General features: G+C 38.1%; 3 protein-coding genes and 1 long non-coding RNA gene across 4 annotated transcripts; 3 read left to right on the forward strand and 1 right to left on the reverse strand.

Moving 5' to 3' along the window:
• The first annotated feature begins 7,748 nt into the window (after window positions 1–7,748).
• Window positions 7,749–9,463, forward strand: LOC129744540 (la protein homolog). Its single transcript, XM_055737117.1, has 3 exons — window positions 7,749–7,878; window positions 8,021–8,975; window positions 9,036–9,463. The coding sequence occupies exons 2-3, from the start codon at window positions 8,055–8,057 to the stop codon at window positions 9,282–9,284; spliced, it is 1,170 nt and encodes a 389-aa protein (XP_055593092.1). The 5' UTR covers window positions 7,749–7,878; window positions 8,021–8,054; the 3' UTR covers window positions 9,285–9,463.
• Window positions 9,464–9,545: 82 nt separating this feature from the next.
• On the reverse strand, window positions 9,546–12,064 carry LOC129744539 (histone-lysine N-methyltransferase SMYD3). Its single transcript, XM_055737116.1, has 5 exons — window positions 11,766–12,064; window positions 11,457–11,698; window positions 10,555–10,682; window positions 10,010–10,487; window positions 9,546–9,949 (listed from the first exon to the last, which is right to left on the reverse strand). Exons 1-5 carry the CDS (start codon window positions 11,873–11,875, stop codon window positions 9,564–9,566), a joined length of 1,344 nt encoding a protein of 447 aa, XP_055593091.1. The 5' UTR covers window positions 11,876–12,064; the 3' UTR covers window positions 9,546–9,563.
• Window positions 12,065–12,968: 904 nt separating this feature from the next.
• LOC129749788 (uncharacterized) lies at window positions 12,969–14,290 on the forward strand. Its single transcript, XR_008738161.1, has 4 exons — window positions 12,969–13,539; window positions 13,647–13,811; window positions 13,920–14,075; window positions 14,135–14,290. It is a non-coding gene; the product is annotated as an uncharacterized LOC129749788 (long non-coding RNA).
• Window positions 14,291–17,564: 3,274 nt separating this feature from the next.
• LOC129744790 (zinc finger protein 883-like) lies at window positions 17,565–19,587 on the forward strand. The gene is made up of 3 exons (XM_055737492.1): window positions 17,565–17,859; window positions 17,934–18,076; window positions 18,140–19,587. The coding sequence occupies exons 1-3, from the start codon at window positions 17,695–17,697 to the stop codon at window positions 19,479–19,481; spliced, it is 1,650 nt and encodes a 549-aa protein (XP_055593467.1). The 5' UTR covers window positions 17,565–17,694; the 3' UTR covers window positions 19,482–19,587.
• The last annotated feature ends 1,523 nt before the right edge of the window (window positions 19,588–21,110 follow it).

Consider the following 21,110-nt stretch of genomic DNA (forward strand, 5'->3'; position numbering starts at 1 on the left):
AAAAACCCCTCTATATCATACTCAAAACTGTCGAACTAATCCTGTTTCTTTCTTCTTTTTTACAGTTGATCAAATACAAACAGTGGTCATGCCCCACAAGCGTATGGTTTCTACTTTCTCAACGTTCTTCTGTTTCGCGGTGGGCTTAGATTGTAGTGACCTTGCCAGACTTCTCCCAATGTTATTTATCATTTGTGGGTCTGGAGCACAATCAGCAGCATTAATTCGCTTATCACACCTCCCAACTTAAAACAGCAGCAAAAGAACAAGTCTCTCTCGAAGAGTTAAAAGCGCCATACATTACACCATAGTTGCCCAATTTCAACGAATTTTTTTTTAAGATTTAAAAGTTTAAAGCGGAATGGAGTTCGCACGGGATCAGCTAGTTCTTTAAAACACAAATTATTTCTTTTTCATTTCAGTTTATTTTATTAAAGAACAAAAAAGATAACAGGAAACAAAATTGATTGAAATAGGAACAAAAATTTTAAAAAAAATTATACATACATTTAAACGTGTTAATAATGAATAATAATGAATATAAATGATATAAATTATTAAAAACCAAAAAAGAATTATAAGAAAAAATTAATAAAAAAATTTAAAAATATGAACATCTTAACGTCTTTCTCTTTTAAAATGTCGTGAAGGGGACCTGACACGGTAATGCTGGGCTGAGGAGGGTCGGTAACCGGAGCTCCGCCCTCGACAAAGCCTTGCATAGTGGCCGAGTTTGTTGCATTTAGTGCAACGAACTCGGAACGCTTTGCAACGGCGTCTTTCGTGTTCTTCTCCACAGTTGGGGCACTTAATCGGACCGACCGCGCTAAAAGGGTTGTACACCTTTTTGCCCACTGTGGAATCCTGGCTGGAGCTGTCCCCGAGCTTCCTCTTTGGTGCCGCTTTTGATGTCCCTTCGCCCGCATCATGCATGCTTCCAATTTTCCGTTTAGCTGGTAGTGCGCTGTTTCTTTCCAATCGTATGTTGTCCAAGTGCTTGCCTTGGCGGATGATTTTTTCGACGTTGTTTTCCAATATCTCCGTCAGCTCGTATAACTTGGAGGCAATTTCCGGGATCGACCTTCTAATGATGCCGTGCAGCATCTCTTCCGAATATTGCTCAGGCTGTAACTCACAAATTTTGGCCTGTGCCTCCAGCCGCAGCACCCAGTCGGAGAATGATTCCTGCTTCCCCATGCGCATTTCACGAAGCTTAATCCTTTCCTTTCCTGAGTCGCATAGCTCATTAAAATACCGATCAAGCGCTGCAATTGCATCCTGGTATGGGTCTTCTCCTGGAACGGCGGTGTCGGTGCAGGATTCAATAATCCGCAAAAGGTAGTCTCCGGCGAAAATCTTCAATGCCGTTAGTTTCGTCGTTGCGTCCACCGGTGCTTTGCATGATGCAATCCGCTCAAACTGGTCCCTGTAGCGTTTCCATTCAGCTTTCTTGGCATTCGCAGGAACCTCCTTATCGAACGCCTTAAGGGGCCAAGACCCGGAAAGAAAGTCGTTACCGCTCATGGTGAAGGAAATAATGTTAAAAATGGAGACTTCTGTGGTTGAAATTGGAATGAGTTTACCGCAAGTAAACACTGTCTTATATACAAATTAAACTCGTAGCATTTACTATTACCTGCATTTTACTTTTACCTGTATGTGTTGCACACGCTTTCCCTAGTATTCCCTAGTATTCCCGTCCTAAAAACACCCTCAGCCCCTAATTCAGGTACTCCCACCTATACCAAATTGTTCAGCACGTTACCCACAACGATTCTAGACTAGTGGCTAAGAGAGTATATTTCGGTTTTCGAACAACTTTTTTTCAACAAGGAAAAATTTGATTTCTTCAAATTTCTTCAAAAAAAAAATTTTTTTTTTTTGACACGTCCTAAAAACACCCTCAGCCCCTAATTCAGGTACTCCCACCTATACCAAATTGTTCAGCACGTTACCCACAACGATTCTAGACTAGTGGCTAAGAGAGTATATTTCGGTTTTCGAACAACTTTTTTTCAACAAGGAAAAATTTGATTTCTTCAAATTTCTTCAAAAAAAAATTTTTTTTTTTGACACGTCCTAAAAACACCCTCAGCCCCTAATTCAGGTACTCCCACCTATACCAAATTGTTCAGCACGTTACCCACAACGATTCTAGACTAGTGGCTAAGAGAGTATATTTCGGTTTTCGAACAACTTTTTTTCAACAAGGAAAAATTTGATTTCTTCAAATTTCTTCAAAAAAAAAATTTTTTTTTTTTGACACGTCCTAAAAACACCCTCAGCCCCTAATTCAGGTACTCCCACCTATACCAAATTGTTCAGCACGTTACCCACAACGATTCTAGACTAGTGGCTAAGAGAGTATATTTCGGTTTTCGAACAACTTTTTTTCAACAAGGAAAAATTTGATTTCTTCAAATTTCTTCAAAAAAAAATTTTTTTTTTTGACACGTCCTAAAAACACCCTCAGCCCCTAATTCAGGTACTCCCACCTATACCAAATTGTTCAGCACGTTACCCACAACGATTCTAGACTAGTGGCTAAGAGAGTATATTTCGGTTTTCGAACAACTTTTTTTCAACAAGGAAAAATTTGATTTCTTCAAATTTCTTCAAAAAAAAATTTTTTTTTTTGACACGTCCTAAAAACACCCTCAGCCCCTAATTCAGGTACTCCCACCTATACCAAATTGTTCAGCACGTTACCCACAACGATTCTAGACTAGTGGCTAAGAGAGTATATTTCGGTTTTCGAACAACTTTTTTTCAACAAGGAAAAATTTGATTTCTTCAAATTTCTTCAAAAAAAAATTTTTTTTTTTGACACGTCCTAAAAACACCCTCAGCCCCTAATTCAGGTACTCCCACCTATACCAAATTGTTCAGCACGTTACCCACAACGATTCTAGACTAGTGGCTAAGAGAGTATATTTCGGTTTTCGAACAACTTTTTTTCAACAAGGAAAAATTTGATTTCTTCAAATTTCTTCAAAAAAAAAATTTTTTTTTTTGACACGTCCTAAAAACACCCTCAGCCCCTAATTCAGGTACTCCCACCTATACCAAATTGTTCAGCACGTTACCCACAACGATTCTAGACTAGTGGCTAAGAGAGTATATTTCGGTTTTCGAACAACTTTTTTTCAACAAGGAAAAATTTGATTTCTTCAAATTTCTTCAAAAAAAAAATTTTTTTTTTTTGACACGTCCTAAAAACACCCTCAGCCCCTAATTCAGGTACTCCCACCTATACCAAATTGTTCAGCACGTTACCCACAACGATTCTAGACTAGTGGCTAAGAGAGTATATTTCGGTTTTCGAACAACTTTTTTTCAACAAGGAAAAATTTGATTTCTTCAAATTTCTTCAAAAAAAAATTTTTTTTTTTGACACGTCCTAAAAACACCCTCAGCCCCTAATTCAGGTACTCCCACCTATACCAAATTGTTCAGCACGTTACCCACAACGATTCTAGACTAGTGGCTAAGAGAGTATATTTCGGTTTTCGAACAACTTTTTTTCAACAAGGAAAAATTTGATTTCTTCAAATTTCTTCAAAAAAAAATTTTTTTTTTTGACACGTCCTAAAAACACCCTCAGCCCCTTATTCAGGTACTCCCACCTATACCAAATTGTTCAGCACGTTACCCACAACGATTCTAGACTAGTGGCTAAGAGAGTATATTTCGGTTTTCGAACAACTTTTTTTCAACAAGGAAAAATTTGATTTCTTCAAATTTCTTCAAAAAAAAAATTTTTTTTTTTGACACGTCCTAAAAACACCCTCAGCCCCTAATTCAGGTACTCCCACCTATACCAAATTGTTCAGCACGTTACCCACAACGATTCTAGACTAGTGGCTAAGAGAGTATATTTCGGTTTTCGAACAACTTTTTTTCAACAAGGAAAAATTTGATTTCTTCAAATTTCTTCAAAAAAAAAATTTTTTTTTTTGACACGTCCTAAAAACACCCTCAGCCCCTAATTCAGGTACTCCCACCTATACCAAATTGTTCAGCACGTTACCCACAACGATTCTAGACTAGTGGCTAAGAGAGTATATTTCGGTTTTCGAACAACTTTTTTTCAACAAGGAAAAATTTGATTTCTTCAAATTTCTTCAAAAAAAAAATTTTTTTTTTTGACACGTCCTAAAAACACCCTCAGCCCCTAATTCAGGTACTCCCACCTATACCAAATTGTTCAGCACGTTACCCACAACGATTCTAGACTAGTGGCTAAGAGAGTATATTTCGGTTTTCGAACAACTTTTTTTCAACAAGGAAAAATTTGATTTCTTCAAATTTCTTCAAAAAAAAAATTTTTTTTTTTGACACGTCCTAAAAACACCCTCAGCCCCTAATTCAGGTACTCCCACCTATACCAAATTGTTCAGCACGTTACCCACAACGATTCTAGACTAGTGGCTAAGAGAGTATATTTCGGTTTTCGAACAACTTTTTTTCAACAAGGAAAAATTTGATTTCTTCAAATTTCTTCAAAAAAAAATTTTTTTTTTTGACACGTCCTAAAAACACCCTCAGCCCCTAATTCAGGTACTCCCACCTATACCAAATTGTTCAGCACGTTACCCACAACGATTCTAGACTAGTGGCTAAGAGAGTATATTTCGGTTTTCGAACAACTTTTTTTCAACAAGGAAAAATTTGATTTCTTCAAATTTCTTCAAAAAAAAATTTTTTTTTTTGACACGTCCTAAAAACACCCTCAGCCCCTAATTCAGGTACTCCCACCTATACCAAATTGTTCAGCACGTTACCCACAACGATTCTAGACTAGTGGCTAAGAGAGTATATTTCGGTTTTCGAACAACTTTTTTTCAACAAGGAAAAATTTGATTTCTTCAAATTTCTTCAAAAAAAAAATTTTTTTTTTTGACACGTCCTAAAAACACCCTCAGCCCCTAATTCAGGTACTCCCACCTATACCAAATTGTTCAGCACGTTACCCACAACGATTCTAGACTAGTGGCTAAGAGAGTATATTTCGGTTTTCGAACAACTTTTTTTCAACAAGGAAAAATTTGATTTCTTCAAATTTCTTCAAAAAAAAAATTTTTTTTTTTGACACGTCCTAAAAACACCCTCAGCCCCTAATTCAGGTACTCCCACCTATACCAAATTGTTCAGCACGTTACCCACAACGATTCTAGACTAGTGGCTAAGAGAGTATATTTCGGTTTTCGAACAACTTTTTTTCAACAAGGAAAAATTTGATTTCTTCAAATTTCTTCAAAAAAAAAATTTTTTTTTTTGACACGTCCTAAAAACACCCTCAGCCCCTAATTCAGGTACTCCCACCTATACCAAATTGTTCAGCACGTTACCCACAACGATTCTAGACTAGTGGCTAAGAGAGTATATTTCGGTTTTCGAACAACTTTTTTTCAACAAGGAAAAATTTGATTTCTTCAAATTTCTTCAAAAAAAAAATTTTTTTTTTTTGACACGTCCTAAAAACACCCTCAGCCCCTAATTCAGGTACTCCCACCTATACCAAATTGTTCAGCACGTTACCCACAACGATTCTAGACTAGTGGCTAAGAGAGTATATTTCGGTTTTCGAACAACTTTTTTTCAACAAGGAAAAATTTGATTTCTTCAAATTTCTTCAAAAAAAAATTTTTTTTTTTGACACGTCCTAAAAACACCCTCAGCCCCTAATTCAGGTACTCCCACCTATACCAAATTGTTCAGCACGTTACCCACAACGATTCTAGACTAGTGGCTAAGAGAGTATATTTCGGTTTTCGAACAACTTTTTTTCAACAAGGAAAAATTTGATTTCTTCAAATTTCTTCAAAAAAAAATTTTTTTTTTTGACACGTCCTAAAAACACCCTCAGCCCCTAATTCAGGTACTCCCACCTATACCAAATTGTTCAGCACGTTACCCACAACGATTCTAGACTAGTGGCTAAGAGAGTATATTTCGGTTTTCGAACAACTTTTTTTCAACAAGGAAAAATTTGATTTCTTCAAATTTCTTCAAAAAAAAAATTTTTTTTTTTGACACGTCCTAAAAACACCCTCAGCCCCTAATTCAGGTACTCCCACCTATACCAAATTGTTCAGCACGTTACCCACAACGATTCTAGACTAGTGGCTAAGAGAGTATATTTCGGTTTTCGAACAACTTTTTTTCAACAAGGAAAAATTTGATTTCTTCAAATTTCTTCAAAAAAAAAATTTTTTTTTTTGACACGTCCTAAAAACACCCTCAGCCCCTAATTCAGGTACTCCCACCTATACCAAATTGTTCAGCACGTTACCCACAACGATTCTAGACTAGTGGCTAAGAGAGTATATTTCGGTTTTCGAACAACTTTTTTTCAACAAGGAAAAATTTGATTTCTTCAAATTTCTTCAAAAAAAAAATTTTTTTTTTTGACACGTCCTAAAAACACCCTCAGCCCCTAATTCAGGTACTCCCACCTATACCAAATTGTTCAGCACGTTACCCACAACGATTCTAGACTAGTGGCTAAGAGAGTATATTTCGGTTTTCGAACAACTTTTTTTCAACAAGGAAAAATTTGATTTCTTCAAATTTCTTCAAAAAAAAAATTTTTTTTTTTTGACACGTCCTAAAAACACCCTCAGCCCCTAATTCAGGTACTCCCACCTATACCAAATTGTTCAGCACGTTACCCACAACGATTCTAGACTAGTGGCTAAGAGAGTATATTTCGGTTTTCGAACAACTTTTTTTCAACAAGGAAAAATTTGATTTCTTCAAATTTCTTCAAAAAAAAATTTTTTTTTTTGACACGTCCTAAAAACACCCTCAGCCCCTAATTCAGGTACTCCCACCTATACCAAATTGTTCAGCACGTTACCCACAACGATTCTAGACTAGTGGCTAAGAGAGTATATTTCGGTTTTCGAACAACTTTTTTTCAACAAGGAAAAATTTGATTTCTTCAAATTTCTTCAAAAAAAAATTTTTTTTTTTGACACGTCCTAAAAACACCCTCAGCCCCTAATTCAGGTACTCCCACCTATACCAAATTGTTCAGCACGTTACCCACAACGATTCTAGACTAGTGGCTAAGAGAGTATATTTCGGTTTTCGAACAACTTTTTTTCAACAAGGAAAAATTTGATTTCTTCAAATTTCTTCAAAAAAAAATTTTTTTTTTTTGACACGTCCTAAAAACACCCTCAGCCCCTAATTCAGGTACTCCCACCTATACCAAATTGTTCAGCACGTTACCCACAACGATTCTAGACTAGTGGCTAAGAGAGTATATTTCGGTTTTCGAACAACTTTTTTTCAACAAGGAAAAATTTGATTTCTTCAAATTTCTTCAAAAAAAAAATTTTTTTTTTTGACACGTCCTAAAAACACCCTCAGCCCCTAATTCAGGTACTCCCACCTATACCAAATTGTTCAGCACGTTACCCACAACGATTCTAGACTAGTGGCTAAGAGAGTATATTCCGGTTGTTGAATAAACAAGATTTTTTTTATCATGGCTTAGAGGTGTTACCACTGACTATAGTTTTTCGAAATACTTGTATTTTTTGGAAGAGGATTATAACGATTTGATAATATTTCTATCTCCCTTTGTTTTATATCTCGCTAAGAGTATGTTGCATTTATTATAGCGAAGCTTTCTTTCGAATCTCATAGGTAGCGCTTTCGCCTTGAAATGTTTCGTCCCTAGCCTTGAAACCGTTTCGTCCCTAACTTGACACAGACCATTTACGGTTATTTTTTAATCATTGATGACTGAAATTTGCAAAACGTGTTCCTTCATTGGTCCGGCAGTTTTAAACAAAACTTGTTTAGTATTTACACGTGCGTCCTCGAGGAAAAATTATTTTGCCTGATTTAACGTCGTATATTCTGGTAAGTAGAATATTTATTGCTTTTAAAAATATTTTCTGCTTAACAGGTCCACGCGAGCTAAAATTTTCTTGATATTTTTGTATATTGCAACTACAAAACCCGGTAAGATTTGTAACTTGACTTAACCTCATTTTGTATTCAGCTTGCAATCGGGAAACGTTTTACATCATTCAAACATGACGGAAACCGAAGTTAAAGTTGCCCCCGCTAAGGAGAAATCTTCCGAAGTTTCACAAGATGATGCATCGGAAGATACACCGACAAATGCGTCCAAACTTGAATGTTCCATTATCCGCCAACTGGAGTATTATTTCGGGGATGCCAACCTAGCCCGGGACAAGTTTCTGAGCGAACAGATTTCAAAAGACGACGGTTGGGTCCCGGTCGATGTATTGCTCACTTTCAAACGGCTTAAGGCACTTAGTGATGACAAGAAAATCATTGTCGACGCCATTGAAAAGTCCGACGAAGGTTTAATTGAAATCAGCGAAGATCGCGAGAAACTTCGGCGTCATCCGGAACGACCGCTACCCGAGCAAAACGAGGAAACTCGTAAGGAAATCTATAGCCGAACGGTCTATGTGAAAGGATTCCCTCCCCAAGAAGCAACTCAGATAAACGAGTTGATTGAATTCTTTGAACCATTTGAGAAAGTCACAAATGTCGTTATGAGAAAATATCACGACAAAGCTACCAAAAAGTATCTGTTCAAAGGTAGTGTGTTCGTAACGTTCGCCACCAAAGAACAATGCGCTGCTTTTCTGGCCAAGGAAAAACTCGACTATCAAGGCAAGGAACTAATCCGCAAAATGCAAGACGACTACTTCGAGGAGAAGAAAAACGAACGCAAAAGGAAGGACAAAAAGAAGCAAGAAGAAAAGTTAGACATCGATCACCTGCCGAAAGGTGCCAGTGTGCACATGGAAGGTTTCGGGAAAGAAACTAGCCGCGAAACGATCAAGGAAACCATTCTTAAGCTGGACGAATCTTTGGAGGTCGCGTTCATCGATTATCAGAAAACTGACGAGAAGGGAGTGGTTCGATTCGCCAACACCGATGCCGGAAAGAAGTTTGTCGAGAAACTGACCGATAATAAGGTGCATATATGTTTAAAAATTTAAAAATATAAGAAAATTAACAATCTATTTTCAATACAGATCAAGATTGACGATCAGGAAATAACGGTCAAATTGCTGGAAGGAGAGGAAGAGACAGAGTTCCTCAAAAAGGTGGTGAAGGATCAGTTGGCGCGACGTCAAGCCAACAACGCCCGTAAGAAGGGTGGCCGAGGAGGAGGAAACCGGAACCACAACAACCACCACGGCAAGAAGCGAAAGCAAGAGGACGGCAAGACCGAGAACGAGCCGGCCAACAAGAAATTGGCCCAGGAATCTAAGGACGATTAGGTTTCATGGTGTATTTTAAAAGTAAGTTTGCTTCACTTTCACATAATGGACTATCTATTGAATTGTTCGCTTTTTCGATTGATAATCGAAATGCAATTTTTTTTTAATGAGAAGATACTAAATCCTATAAGCGCGTTTAAGGTAAGAATATGTAAAATGGAATATATTTCTGAAGCCTATGGATTTTTGTAACTTATTTTGATGACCGAATTTTAAACTGTTAGGGGAACTGTTTTTCGTTAAAATTATCTAAACAAAAAGTTTCAACAAATGTCTAAATTATTTATTTTCCATGGCTTCATATTCACTGGCAGCTTGACACAGTAGCGGTATTAATCGATTTTTATACAAATCGTGTTGCTCTCCGTGGGTCACACGTACAATTTTTTCGCTGTCATGAATATGTTTTAAAGCTTGGCTAAACTGTTTCACGAACAGTTGTATTTTACCGATCTTTAACAACAACAAGCCATACAGTGGGTGAAATGGGCCGTTATACTTCTGGAAACCGTCCTTAAGTTGCAGCCCGTAGCCAATCGCTTCTTCCCATTTTTCCATTTCGATTGCACTCTCGAAAGCGTGATCTAGCGTCTTGAGGTACCACACGTTGTAGTAATGCAGAATGTTTTCTTGCTTTTTCAAGCAAAGCTGACACACGTCCAAATCTAAAAGGATATCACTAAAATGTTAAGTTAAGTTCTACCTACTAGTAAGAAATAACATACAAGCAATGGAGTACATTTCCTCCAGATGACCCTTGGTGAAGCCGATGATTTCTCTGTACTTGTCTCGTGCAGATTGTTTAATAGCAGTTCTGCACCGAGGACATTTTTTCACGCTCTCATCCTCGAGTAGAATCGGTTCATCGCAATCTGCCAGTGGACATACCCCAGAGTTCATAAGCATCGTTTCCTTTTCGTCTTTACAACGCTCACAGCCACATTCGAAGTAATACTGTGCTCGGAGACGATTCTTGCGAACCACAGCCGGATTTAGAAGGTCTATGTAGGAGATGAAAATCTTGTCGAAGTCAATTTCACTCCCGCTGTAGTCTTCGAGTAGCCGCACGTGAATCGTGGTGCCATCGAAGGTGGCCACTGCGTTAGGTCGACAGCGATGGTCCATTATCGAAGCTCCCAGGTACATTCCGGTACCGATGCTGTTCATATCATCATCTAGAATGTTGAAGCTGTTGATGCACATCTGGAGAAAACAAAAACGGCGGTACAGTCAATTTGAACAATTTCATACTACAATGAGAGAGCTCGACCTTTCCATAGATCTGCAAAAGCTCTGTGGCACTGGGCATTGAAGTTTCATCGAGCAACGATTGCAACACCACTACCAGTGATTGGAAATGTTCCATGCGACGTTCGTCTTTTTTTATATCATCTTCGTCTACAATAAAAATTGGGAACATTAAAGCGTGACATTTGTTTCGAATATTACATCTGAGCTATGCATTCAATTCGAAGATATTATCGCGGTTAATTTCGATATCTAAATTTTTGGGCGTGAATATTAAAAAGCCAAATTAAATAATATCTCAAAAACAACATTCAATCTAGGTAATAAGAAATTGAATTAAACATAGAAACAAAATGCAAACAATAATTTAATGCGGGGTTCAATTCAAAAACTGTTACGCAAAAAAATGAGAACAAAACATAAGCACGACAGCGAAAAAAAACACGGTCAATTCATAAATGCCATTTAAGTTTTCTTACGCGAGTTGCTGTCATCATAGTTGATTTTATTACGTCGAAGTCGCGTTCATCACTTCGAAATGTGAATATGGTATGCTTGATTTACACATGCACAATCCATAAAACATTTCAGAAACACTACCTTCCTTTGGCTACAAACGTGTACCTACATATACCGGTAACGATGATGCTTGTTTTGCTACGAGGAAAAGAAACCAAAATAGAAATTTCGCACTCACGCGTTTGAATCGGCATCTTTTCTTCATCTCTAATTAAGTTATTCTGCAAAACGGATAAGTGGGTTGTTTTCAACGAGTGAGGCCCGTTAATAGCATTTTTTTTTCGCTCCTTCGATGTATAAAATCGATATATTACAATGAAAGAGTTTCTTGGTATCGATTTGCATAGACTTCCGAAATAAATGTAGGTTTAAATGCTATAACTATCTGCCAAGCACATTACTCACGAGTCATGAGATCTCCAAATCGTCGGTAGTATTTTGACGAGTAATATCCCTTCTCAAAATCGCCTCCCTTTTGGAGTTTACGGATGATACGAGCCATCATGAGGGCCGCATCCGGTACGGTGCGACTACCAACGGCTTTCAGCTTCGGACATTCTGCTTGATGTTCTGGCCAGGCTTCTTTCTGACAAAACCGATTGCAGTATCGAACGTATAAGCAGTTGCTGCATTTTAACACTTTGTTCCTGTTATGAAAGAATGGGATATTATTACCTACCGATCGCTTTAATATTATATCATATCGGTACCCACGTTTTGAAGCACTTATCACAACGTTCACTACGATAGCGCGATTGCAGAACCCAGGCGAACGGCTTTTCGGTCAATATGAGCGAGCCCCGCTTATGGAAAAGTTTTTTCATCTTACACAAATTGAGCTCAGCTGCTATCGGGGGAATAAAGGTGCGCTACGTACGAATCTAGAACGAAAAATGTAACTGCAATCGCGGAAGCTGAACCGTACAACGCACCCACTTAGCGAAAAAAAATATTTTCAGGGTACCGACTTATTTTAGACTTCATTTGTTTACCTTCGTTTCGCATGATGGAATACCCTGTAAGAAATCGGCGCAGAAGGATTACGTAGCCATTGTACTATTTAGTAGTGTGAACTTTTTATTCACATTTCAAATCAAATCAGCAGCAACATGTGAAAAGGGTATAAAAGACAAAGTAAACAAAACCGGTTTTCAGTGGATTCAAATAGCCCAATACAAGCTCTACTTAACACAAAAACCGTTTTTAGCTTTTCAGTTTTCGTAAGATTTATAATGCAGTTTGAGCAAAGGATCTAAAAAATTTAGAGCCATAAAATAACATTACACGGAGAAAAAAGACGACAGTTGTTACAATTATTTCAGCTTGTTATACCAATAATCGAAATGCAGTTGATTTTTTCGCATTCAACTACCTATAATATTGATTCAACGACAAACTTCTAATTGTCATTACGCAATCAACTATAAATATAATGCATTCAACTGTATGATTTATTTTATGCATTCAACTATAAATACAATAGATTCAACTACAAACTGCTAATTGACCTTATGCAAACAACTATGAATATAATAGATTCAACTGTAATGGTATAATTGTTTCAATTGTAATGCTATAATTGATTCAACTGTAGATATGATAGATTCAACTACAATTGTATAATTGATTTTAGGCATTCAACTATAAATATAATAGATTCAACTGTAGTGGTATAATTTATTTAACTGTAAATATGATAGATTCAACTGTAGTGGTATAATTGATTCAATTGTAAATATGATAGATGTAAGTACAATTGTATAATTGATTTTAGGCACTCAACAATAAATATTATTCCAATTATTTGATTTTTTTGCATTCAACTATAAACAAAATAGATTCAACTACAAACAAAAATTGGCAAATTTTTATTTAAAGTTTTTTTTAATCATCGAGATTTTAACGAACATTTTAACTTCCGTGTTTATGCGTGTGTAGGTGTGTACATTTAGCAAAAAAAAAATAAAAACGGAAAACGGTTAGCGATTTCGTCGAAGGAAAAAAGTAATTCCTGTACGGTTGCTAGTATTTCGCCAGCAGTCCAGCAGTGGTAAAAAGCACAACCGGTTTTCCTCAAAACGGTTCCTGGCGGCGATCAATGGTGGAAGTGCTGTTGCTGGAGTTCCGCAAGCAATTCCTGGAATCGCACCGGTCAATGCGCTTTTCAGCAAACCAAAAAGCCGTTTCCTGTACGTGTTCCTGTCTGCGGTCGTAGTGCTGATGCTCGGCCAGAAGTTCCTTACATTTTTCTTAGCCGCTATTCGGCTGCCGGCAAAACTGTTTCCGGCATCGAAATCGATAAGAGAATCGATAGGGGAACGCAAGTCTTCCATATTTTCCTCAATAACAGCGGCTTTAGTGCCTGTGGCGTGCATCCTGGGAAATTCATTTTCATCGGAAAAAAACGACGAAGGCCCGATGGCAAGACGAAACTCACCGGCCGAGCTGCGAAATGCTAAGAATTCCCATAGGAAACTCAAAAGGATTGGTAAGTTTTTCTTGCCATTTTTAAAAGCATTTTGTTCTGAAAAAAAAGTTTTTGCTTTAAGCATCGAAAAAACGAAAAATGTATGTATTGTGTGTTTGTTCTTCCAGGGAATTTTCTCCAAAGTGTTCCAAAGCTGAATCTACAACAGCGGAAGGCTATGCTTGCTGTTGGTTCGGAAAATCAGATAAGCGTCTGGAAGAAAGAATTGCTTTGAACAAGCTCTGGTAACCTAAGCAACACAAAATACCGATCATCATGTCCTTTTACGAAATGTTAAGTTGCACAAATGATTTACCTTCCAATTATAATTATAAATTTGTATGCTTCATTTGATTAGATGTTATAGGCTATTAATTTCATTTTCTGACCTCCTCTCCCAGGTCAATTTCCAGCGGATGCAGCAGCTTACCAATGTTTTAAATGGAATCCTCAGGACGCCTTCAGTTAACAGCTTCCCGGTACGGTACCAATCAGCAGAAGCTTTAAAGGATAACAATCTGTTAGGCAGACCTATAAGAACAGCATGAATTGGACAGGTAATCAAAATTTAACGACAGCACCGGGTTGGATAATATTTGTGATTTTTAAATTTCAGAATCGTGGCGGCTTCAAAGAATCACACAGGCTGATCCGAAACCGATGGCCAACTTTAAGCTGCTGGACGAAACTAAAATATAATTCGAAATATCGAAAGTATAGGAATTGGTTGTGAGAATGTGATTTTTTTAAATAAAGTATAAGAATGAAACAAAATGGAAAAAGCTTATTAGGAAAATAGAAGAATAAAATTAAATATATGAGGAGAATCTAAAATATATATAGTTGAGCTCATTTATTGAATCATAGAAATAAAATTGAATCTATAATATTTATTGTAGAATCAATCATACTGTTCTAGTTGAATCTATCATATTTACAATTGAATCAATTATTCCATTACAATTGAATCTACTATATTCATAGTTGATTGCGTAAGGTCAATCAGCAATTTGTAGTTGAATCTATTATATTTATAGTTGAGTGCACAAAATCAATCATACAGCTATATTTGAATGTATCATCTTTATATTTGAGCACACAAAATCAATCAGATTATCTATTATATCTATAGTTCAAAATTTAATATTTATAGTTAGCCGAGAGTTAATCAGAAATATGATTGAATATAAGTGGGTTATTGTTGAATATACTATACTTTATTCTCCGTGTATCCTCACACAGATTGTTTTATACACCCTTTACTCCACAACAAAGCAAACGGTCTAGATGCAAAACATTAAAAGAGGAAGAATGCGGAAAGCTATTCACTCACTCCTGTAGCGAGAACCATAAGCCTTTGTCAAAAAATAGGGGAAAATTTATCTCCATCTCACTCACACATATGAGACATACAGTACAAAGCAAAGGGTGTTGTTGCTACGGCCCTGAGAGGGTGAAATTAGGGGGAACATCAAACCCATTTTGTGACAGATTAGTTTGACAGTTTGATAGTTAGACAGGTGAGAAGAGAAAGGAGAAAAGAAAAAGTAGGAAAGTCGGAAAAAATTGAAAAACGTGTTTGATAGATTGGTTGGTGAAAATTATAGTTCTGCTTGAAATTGTATTCTCTCGTGCCGAAGTGCAGCATTTTCTTAGCTGAGTTTGATGCTATTCTAGCAAGATTCCGATCAGTAGGTTGATTAAACGTAAGTTATGATAATATTCTCCAAATATCAAATACGATTTGCTAATTGAAGAAATGTGTTCCGATTAGGTCGAATTCACTGCCGTGAATTGTCGTTCCCGGATAAATATTGTATTTGCGAAATATCTTGCTTTATATTCTCCATCAGATCGTAAGTAACCTTCTTTGTTATAAAAACACCAGAAAGTAACTTTATCGTAACTTAACAGGAATCCGAATCCGGAACTGATTGTAGGATCTTCGGCAAACTCGTTTTGATCGAAGAAGAAGACTTATTTGTAAGTAATCTGGTCTCATATTTATTAACAACATTGTAATTTAACAAAAGAATAAATTTTCTAGTTGAGTCACGTCAAATACGAACTACAAAAAGTCTACAAGCTCAAAAATAATGAGTTCGCGGGATCCTAACCTCAATCAGTCGAGGACGACTGCCGCGGAACACAACTGTCTCGCCTGTTCCCGTCCGGATGGCGCTCGTAGCATGGTTGCTTGCGATGCCTGCGATAATTGGTGGCATTTCGATTGCATCGGCGTTACCGAATCTGTTGCCAATCGATCGTGGATCTGTGGTACCTGTGAGAAGAAGCGCGGAATGGAACATCCTGCTGCATCGACGAAATCGATAAGATCCGTGATATCTGTGCGATCTAACAGTTCGGCAAGATTGCGCCTTCAGCAGCTCGAGGAGCAGAAAGCCCTGGAAGATAAGATCCAGAAGGAAAAGGAAGAGAAAGATCGCCAATATCTTTCTCAGAAGCACCAACTTGAGCTCGAAATCGAGCAGGAGGAAGCAATCGGTGGCAGCGTTTCCAGTCTGAGTGCTCGGGATCGGATTAAGGCAGTGAACCATTGGGTCAGTGATGTACGACAGCAGGCGAATCCTGAAGTGATACCTGCTACTTCCACGCCACTTTCGAGAAACGTACCGACTGGAGCGGTTCCGAAATCATTTAACCCGATTGCTCATCAGCTTTCCGTGATTCCCGAATCGAATCAAACTGAATGGCAAACAGCAGCACTGATGCCCACATATCGAGCTACACGTTTCGCAATCCCTCCGGGATTTTCTACAGTTTTGCACAACGAAGCAGTTCCCCCGACGGAAAATCCGGGCAGAACGTGCGTTCAGCAGAACGAGTCAAACCAGAGGACCCGGGATATTGGACAGTTGCCAGATAAGCAGTTCCCGGCTGCTTGCACAGGAGTTGGAGCGGCTCCCAATCCGTATGGAATCCACGGCGTTGGATCAACGGATAATTCACAACCGCGGCAGGCCCCAAATTCCTGGGCCTATCCTGCTGCTGGTGTGATCAGCGCACAACAAATCGCAGCGAGACAGGTGGTGTCGAGAGACCTACCCAAATTCTCCGGAGATCCTTTAGAGTGGCCGATGTTCGTCAATGCTTTCGAGTCTACCACGCGGATGTGTGGTATCCAGCCCGACGAAAATCTAGCCCGTCTGCAGAGAGCCCTCATCGGCAATGCCAGGGAAAAGGTTCTCGGTATTCTGACAATTCCGTCCGCCGTACCGCAAATAATTACGACCCTTCGGGATGAATGCGGAAGACCGGAGCAGTTGGTCAACTGCTTACTGACCAGAATCCGAACAGCAACACAACCAAATGCCAACAAGCTTGGAACGCTTGTCACATTCGGTCGAGAAGTCCGGAACCTGGTGACGTTTATGGAAGCAGCACATCTACATTCTTACCTCTCAAGCCTTATCCTACTTACGGAGATGGTAAGCAAGCTCCCACCATGTCTGCAGTTACAGTGGGGCCATTACTTGATGAGCGTTCCGGTACCAAATCTAGAAGCGTTCTGCAACTTTATTTCGACGATCCGGACATCAGCTTGTAACGTTTCGACAGCGACGGAATCCTCCGTAGAAGTGTCGACGAAAAGGGAGAAGCGGAAGGAAAAAATAGGAGGCTTTTTGAACGCCCATCAGGAAGTTACAGTGAAACCAGAAAATCCGAAACCCTGCCTCGCCTGTGACAGCGTGGGGCATAAGATTCGTGAGTGCGAAAGGTTTCGCAAGCTTTCAGTCAGCGAAAGATGGAAAATAGTCGAGCGAAAGAAAATGTGTCGAAGATGCCTATTTCCACACGGCAAGTGGCCCTGCCGCACAAAGTATCCTTGTGGAGTAGACGGTTGCTCCAAAAGTACATCATATTTTCTGTAGGGCATTTTGTACAGCTCATGCACACAGTCATCGTGTGCAACCAACATTTGAGGTCTACAAACCCAACGAAATTTTGAGCATTAAATTTTCTAAAGTGTGAGTGTGAAGTGTGCAATAAATCCGCTGCGTGATATTTTCAAGATTATTTGTTCAAAAGGGTTCAAAGCAAAAACACATAAAACATTCCATTGACAGTGTTGTTGAAAGAAGTTCACCAACATTATTTAAAAATAAATCATTGCTGTCAAATAAATTGTGATAAAAAACTATTACCTGTATTGCAATGAATACCCAAGTTCGGCCGGGACCGGAACATGTAAGAATACTACAATCAGAATCTGGCATGTGTCGGATGTGCACCACAGAAGCTCGCCCGGTCATATCGTTGAACGAAATCGTAGAAGATATCAGTCTGGTTGCGATGCTTCGATACTGTGCAAGCCTAATGGTAGGTTGCTTTTTTCTATACCTATATGTTAATTTTAAAATTTTGTTTTACTTATAAAGATAATTATATTTTAGATCGACGAATTCGACGGATTTCCATACCAATGTTGTTCCGATTGTAAAGGAAATTTGCTGGTAGCCTATAAGCTAAAGAAGAAAGTCCAACATTCCGATGAATGGTTTCGTAGTCAAAGTCACAAAGATGAGGGAAAACGATGGTATGATAAAATTTTTCAGCTACATAAAAATAATCCAATCTTTCAAAAATGCTTTTTTTACAGGAACGCTCTGGAAGAAGATGAACAACATTTCGTGGATGAGACTGTCAAAAACGAGTTTTTGGAAGACTGCGAACCGAATGTGGTTAGTGTTTACGCAGAGACATCATTCGCCACCGACCCAGAGTTGAAACCTTCTATAAAAGAAGAATTCTTGTCTGAGAAAACAAATGAATCGTATAAAAAGGACGATTCAAGAGAACAGAGCGATGGCAGTGAAAGTAATGCTTTCAAACCTGAAATCGAGTCAGATGATGATGATGATGATGTGCCGGTTGCCAAGCTTGTAAGGCGCGGGAGAAAACGTGCCCCTGGAGGAGTCGTCAAAAGATGTTGTCAATGTAAAATCACCCTTTCATCAATGGCCGAAGCACTTCAACACGCTCAAGACACACATCTAGATGCTAAGTGCACGGATCCGGATAAAATTTTATTACGACCATATGAATGCCAGATTTGCTTCAAACGTTACTCATCTACTAAAGTTTTCTACCGACATACTAATCTTTTATACTTGGATAATCAATTCAAATGTGATGAGTGTGAGGAATGTTTCAATAACGAAACTAAACTTTTGAAACATAAACAGAAACACGGCAAAGAAGTTGTTCAGTTGTACAGTAAGCGCAAAGGACAGTTACCGCGATGTTGCGCCTGTTTCAAGCAATTCGAAACAGAAAAAATCCTTAAAGAACATGCAGAAATGGTTCACAAACCAGAAAACCTTCTATCTACTGACAAGGATAACAAGTATCAATGTGATTTATGCTTTAGAAGGTATAAAAATTTGCGTATATTGAAAGATCACCACCTTAAGCCGTACAGATTACAACAGTATCAATGTTCGGTTTGTGGAAAAATATTTCGTGATAAAAACTGCGTAGCAGACCACGAACGAACTCATAATAATGAAAGAGCGTACGTTTGTCCCATATGTGATAAAGCTTTTATGATGAAAGACACATTTCGGAAGCATGTTCGCTCTCATTCGATTGCCGAAGATCGATTCAAGTGTGAAGTGTGCGGCAAAGGGTTTAAGGAAAAAAGTAATTTGAAGGACCATATGATAACCCATAATCCGCACCATCGACCAATTCTGTGCGCCGTATGTCCAGCTACCTTTGCTCGCAAGAGTTGCCTGCAGGCTCATATGAAACAACACACCGGTGAAAAACCATACAAATGCGACCAGTGTGATGCCGCTTACGCGTTTTCCACCGACTTGAAACGACATATTATGGCACATCAAGGCATCAAACCGTACTTATGCACCATCTGCGGTAGAGGTTATCCTCGAAAGGATTATCTACGGAAACACATGGCCAATCATAATAATCAAGGGTAGTAGTAAAGAAGCACCGCAGATGTACAATGCAATGTTTAATTTATTCTTATAAGAAGATGTATGTTTTTTTCACGTTTTTAATATTAAATAAGGAGAGTTTACTCAAAACTTCGAACCGTTTTTCATGAACATTGGGATTGTTTTAGATATTTTGTCCACTAGTTTTGACAACTCTCTTAAAATCAATGCAAGCTAGACGAACGTTTTCCGAAAACATTCACACACTGAAGGACATTATAGTTTTCGGTATTCCCTAAGAATCATCAGCTTTTGTTCCGATTTATTTTTAAAATTTTCAAATCATATCGATTGATTTTACTTTACTATTAGATTTATCAATAGCCCTTTCAAACACATTTATGAAATGAAATTTCCACTCTTTAGTTTTTTATTGATACAAAAACTTGTTACCAACAACACTCAATTAATCCGCTTTTAATAGAGATCGTAAGATTGACTTTATCAGAAAATTGATTGAAATAAGATTTCCGTTGTCAATAATTCATCAACAGCAATAACCAGGGTCTTCTAGAGCTGAATAGAGATAGTTCATTTTATTGAATATTTTTGGAAATATTCATGATCGCCGTACGACCAGGATGTTCCACGATCGAGATTGTTTTTTTCGGTTTAACACTTAACATAATGGTTCAAGAACTTAAGAAATTTAGGAAAATATAAGGTTATTCAAACATTTGATGTTCGTTAAGAAAAGTATTTTCCTAGGATTAGTTCTGAAACAATTCGGTACCTTGAACAAGATATTATTTTAATCAACTTATGGCTTATTAACGCTGTTTTCCTTATTTTCTTTGTATTCGAAACTAACTGTATGTTACAAAATAGGAGATAATGAAAATCCAAGTCAGTCATTTCAAAAGCTTAAGAGTACCTACGTATGACATAAAATGGCAGATATTGCATCGCGCATACTTTTGAACTGCTATCTGCACCAGCCCCAAAATCATATTTTACGGTAAACTGGCACACAACGGCCTTGAGCCAAATCGACCGAATCGGGAGCCTCGTGTTGTAAATTAGAATTTCACGACGTGTTTTTTTGCATGTTGAACTAGTTTTTGCTTTGTGGGAAAGCGTAACGCACATTCACTACATTGATGAACGTAGATCGGAGCGTGTATTTTCATATGTGTAACGTAGGAGGATCGCCGTGTGAAGGTTTTCAAACAATCGGAACAGGCGAATGGCTCGCGCCCATGGCTGATCCTTTCATGCTCCAGCAAGTTACATTTGTACCAGAATTTTTCGCCACAGTGAATGCATTCATAGCGTTTTGGTCTGTACATTTTGGATTGATGATTCATTAGCAAACGGTCGGATTTAAAGCAATTGTAACATACATCGCAAACGAATGGTTTGTCGGCGGTTTTAAAGGATCTGAATTTGGACATGTGAATTTCAATTGAATGTCTCTTCAAAGCCTCTTCTGAATCAAACTCGGCCGAACAAGAGCAGCAGTTGATTACTTGTCCAGTAGGAATCAACTTCCTTGTGCGCTGTACATCAATCGTATCAGGTTCTTTAACTTCGAAACTGCTACTTTCAACTAGCAGATCAGATTCTGCATCAGACGTATCATCTATATCCTGCTTGATGGATATTGTTTCT

Source organism: Uranotaenia lowii, chromosome 2, assembly GCF_029784155.1.
Source record: "Uranotaenia lowii strain MFRU-FL chromosome 2, ASM2978415v1, whole genome shotgun sequence".
In the NCBI taxonomy this organism is placed as follows: domain Eukaryota; kingdom Metazoa; phylum Arthropoda; class Insecta; order Diptera; family Culicidae; genus Uranotaenia; species Uranotaenia lowii.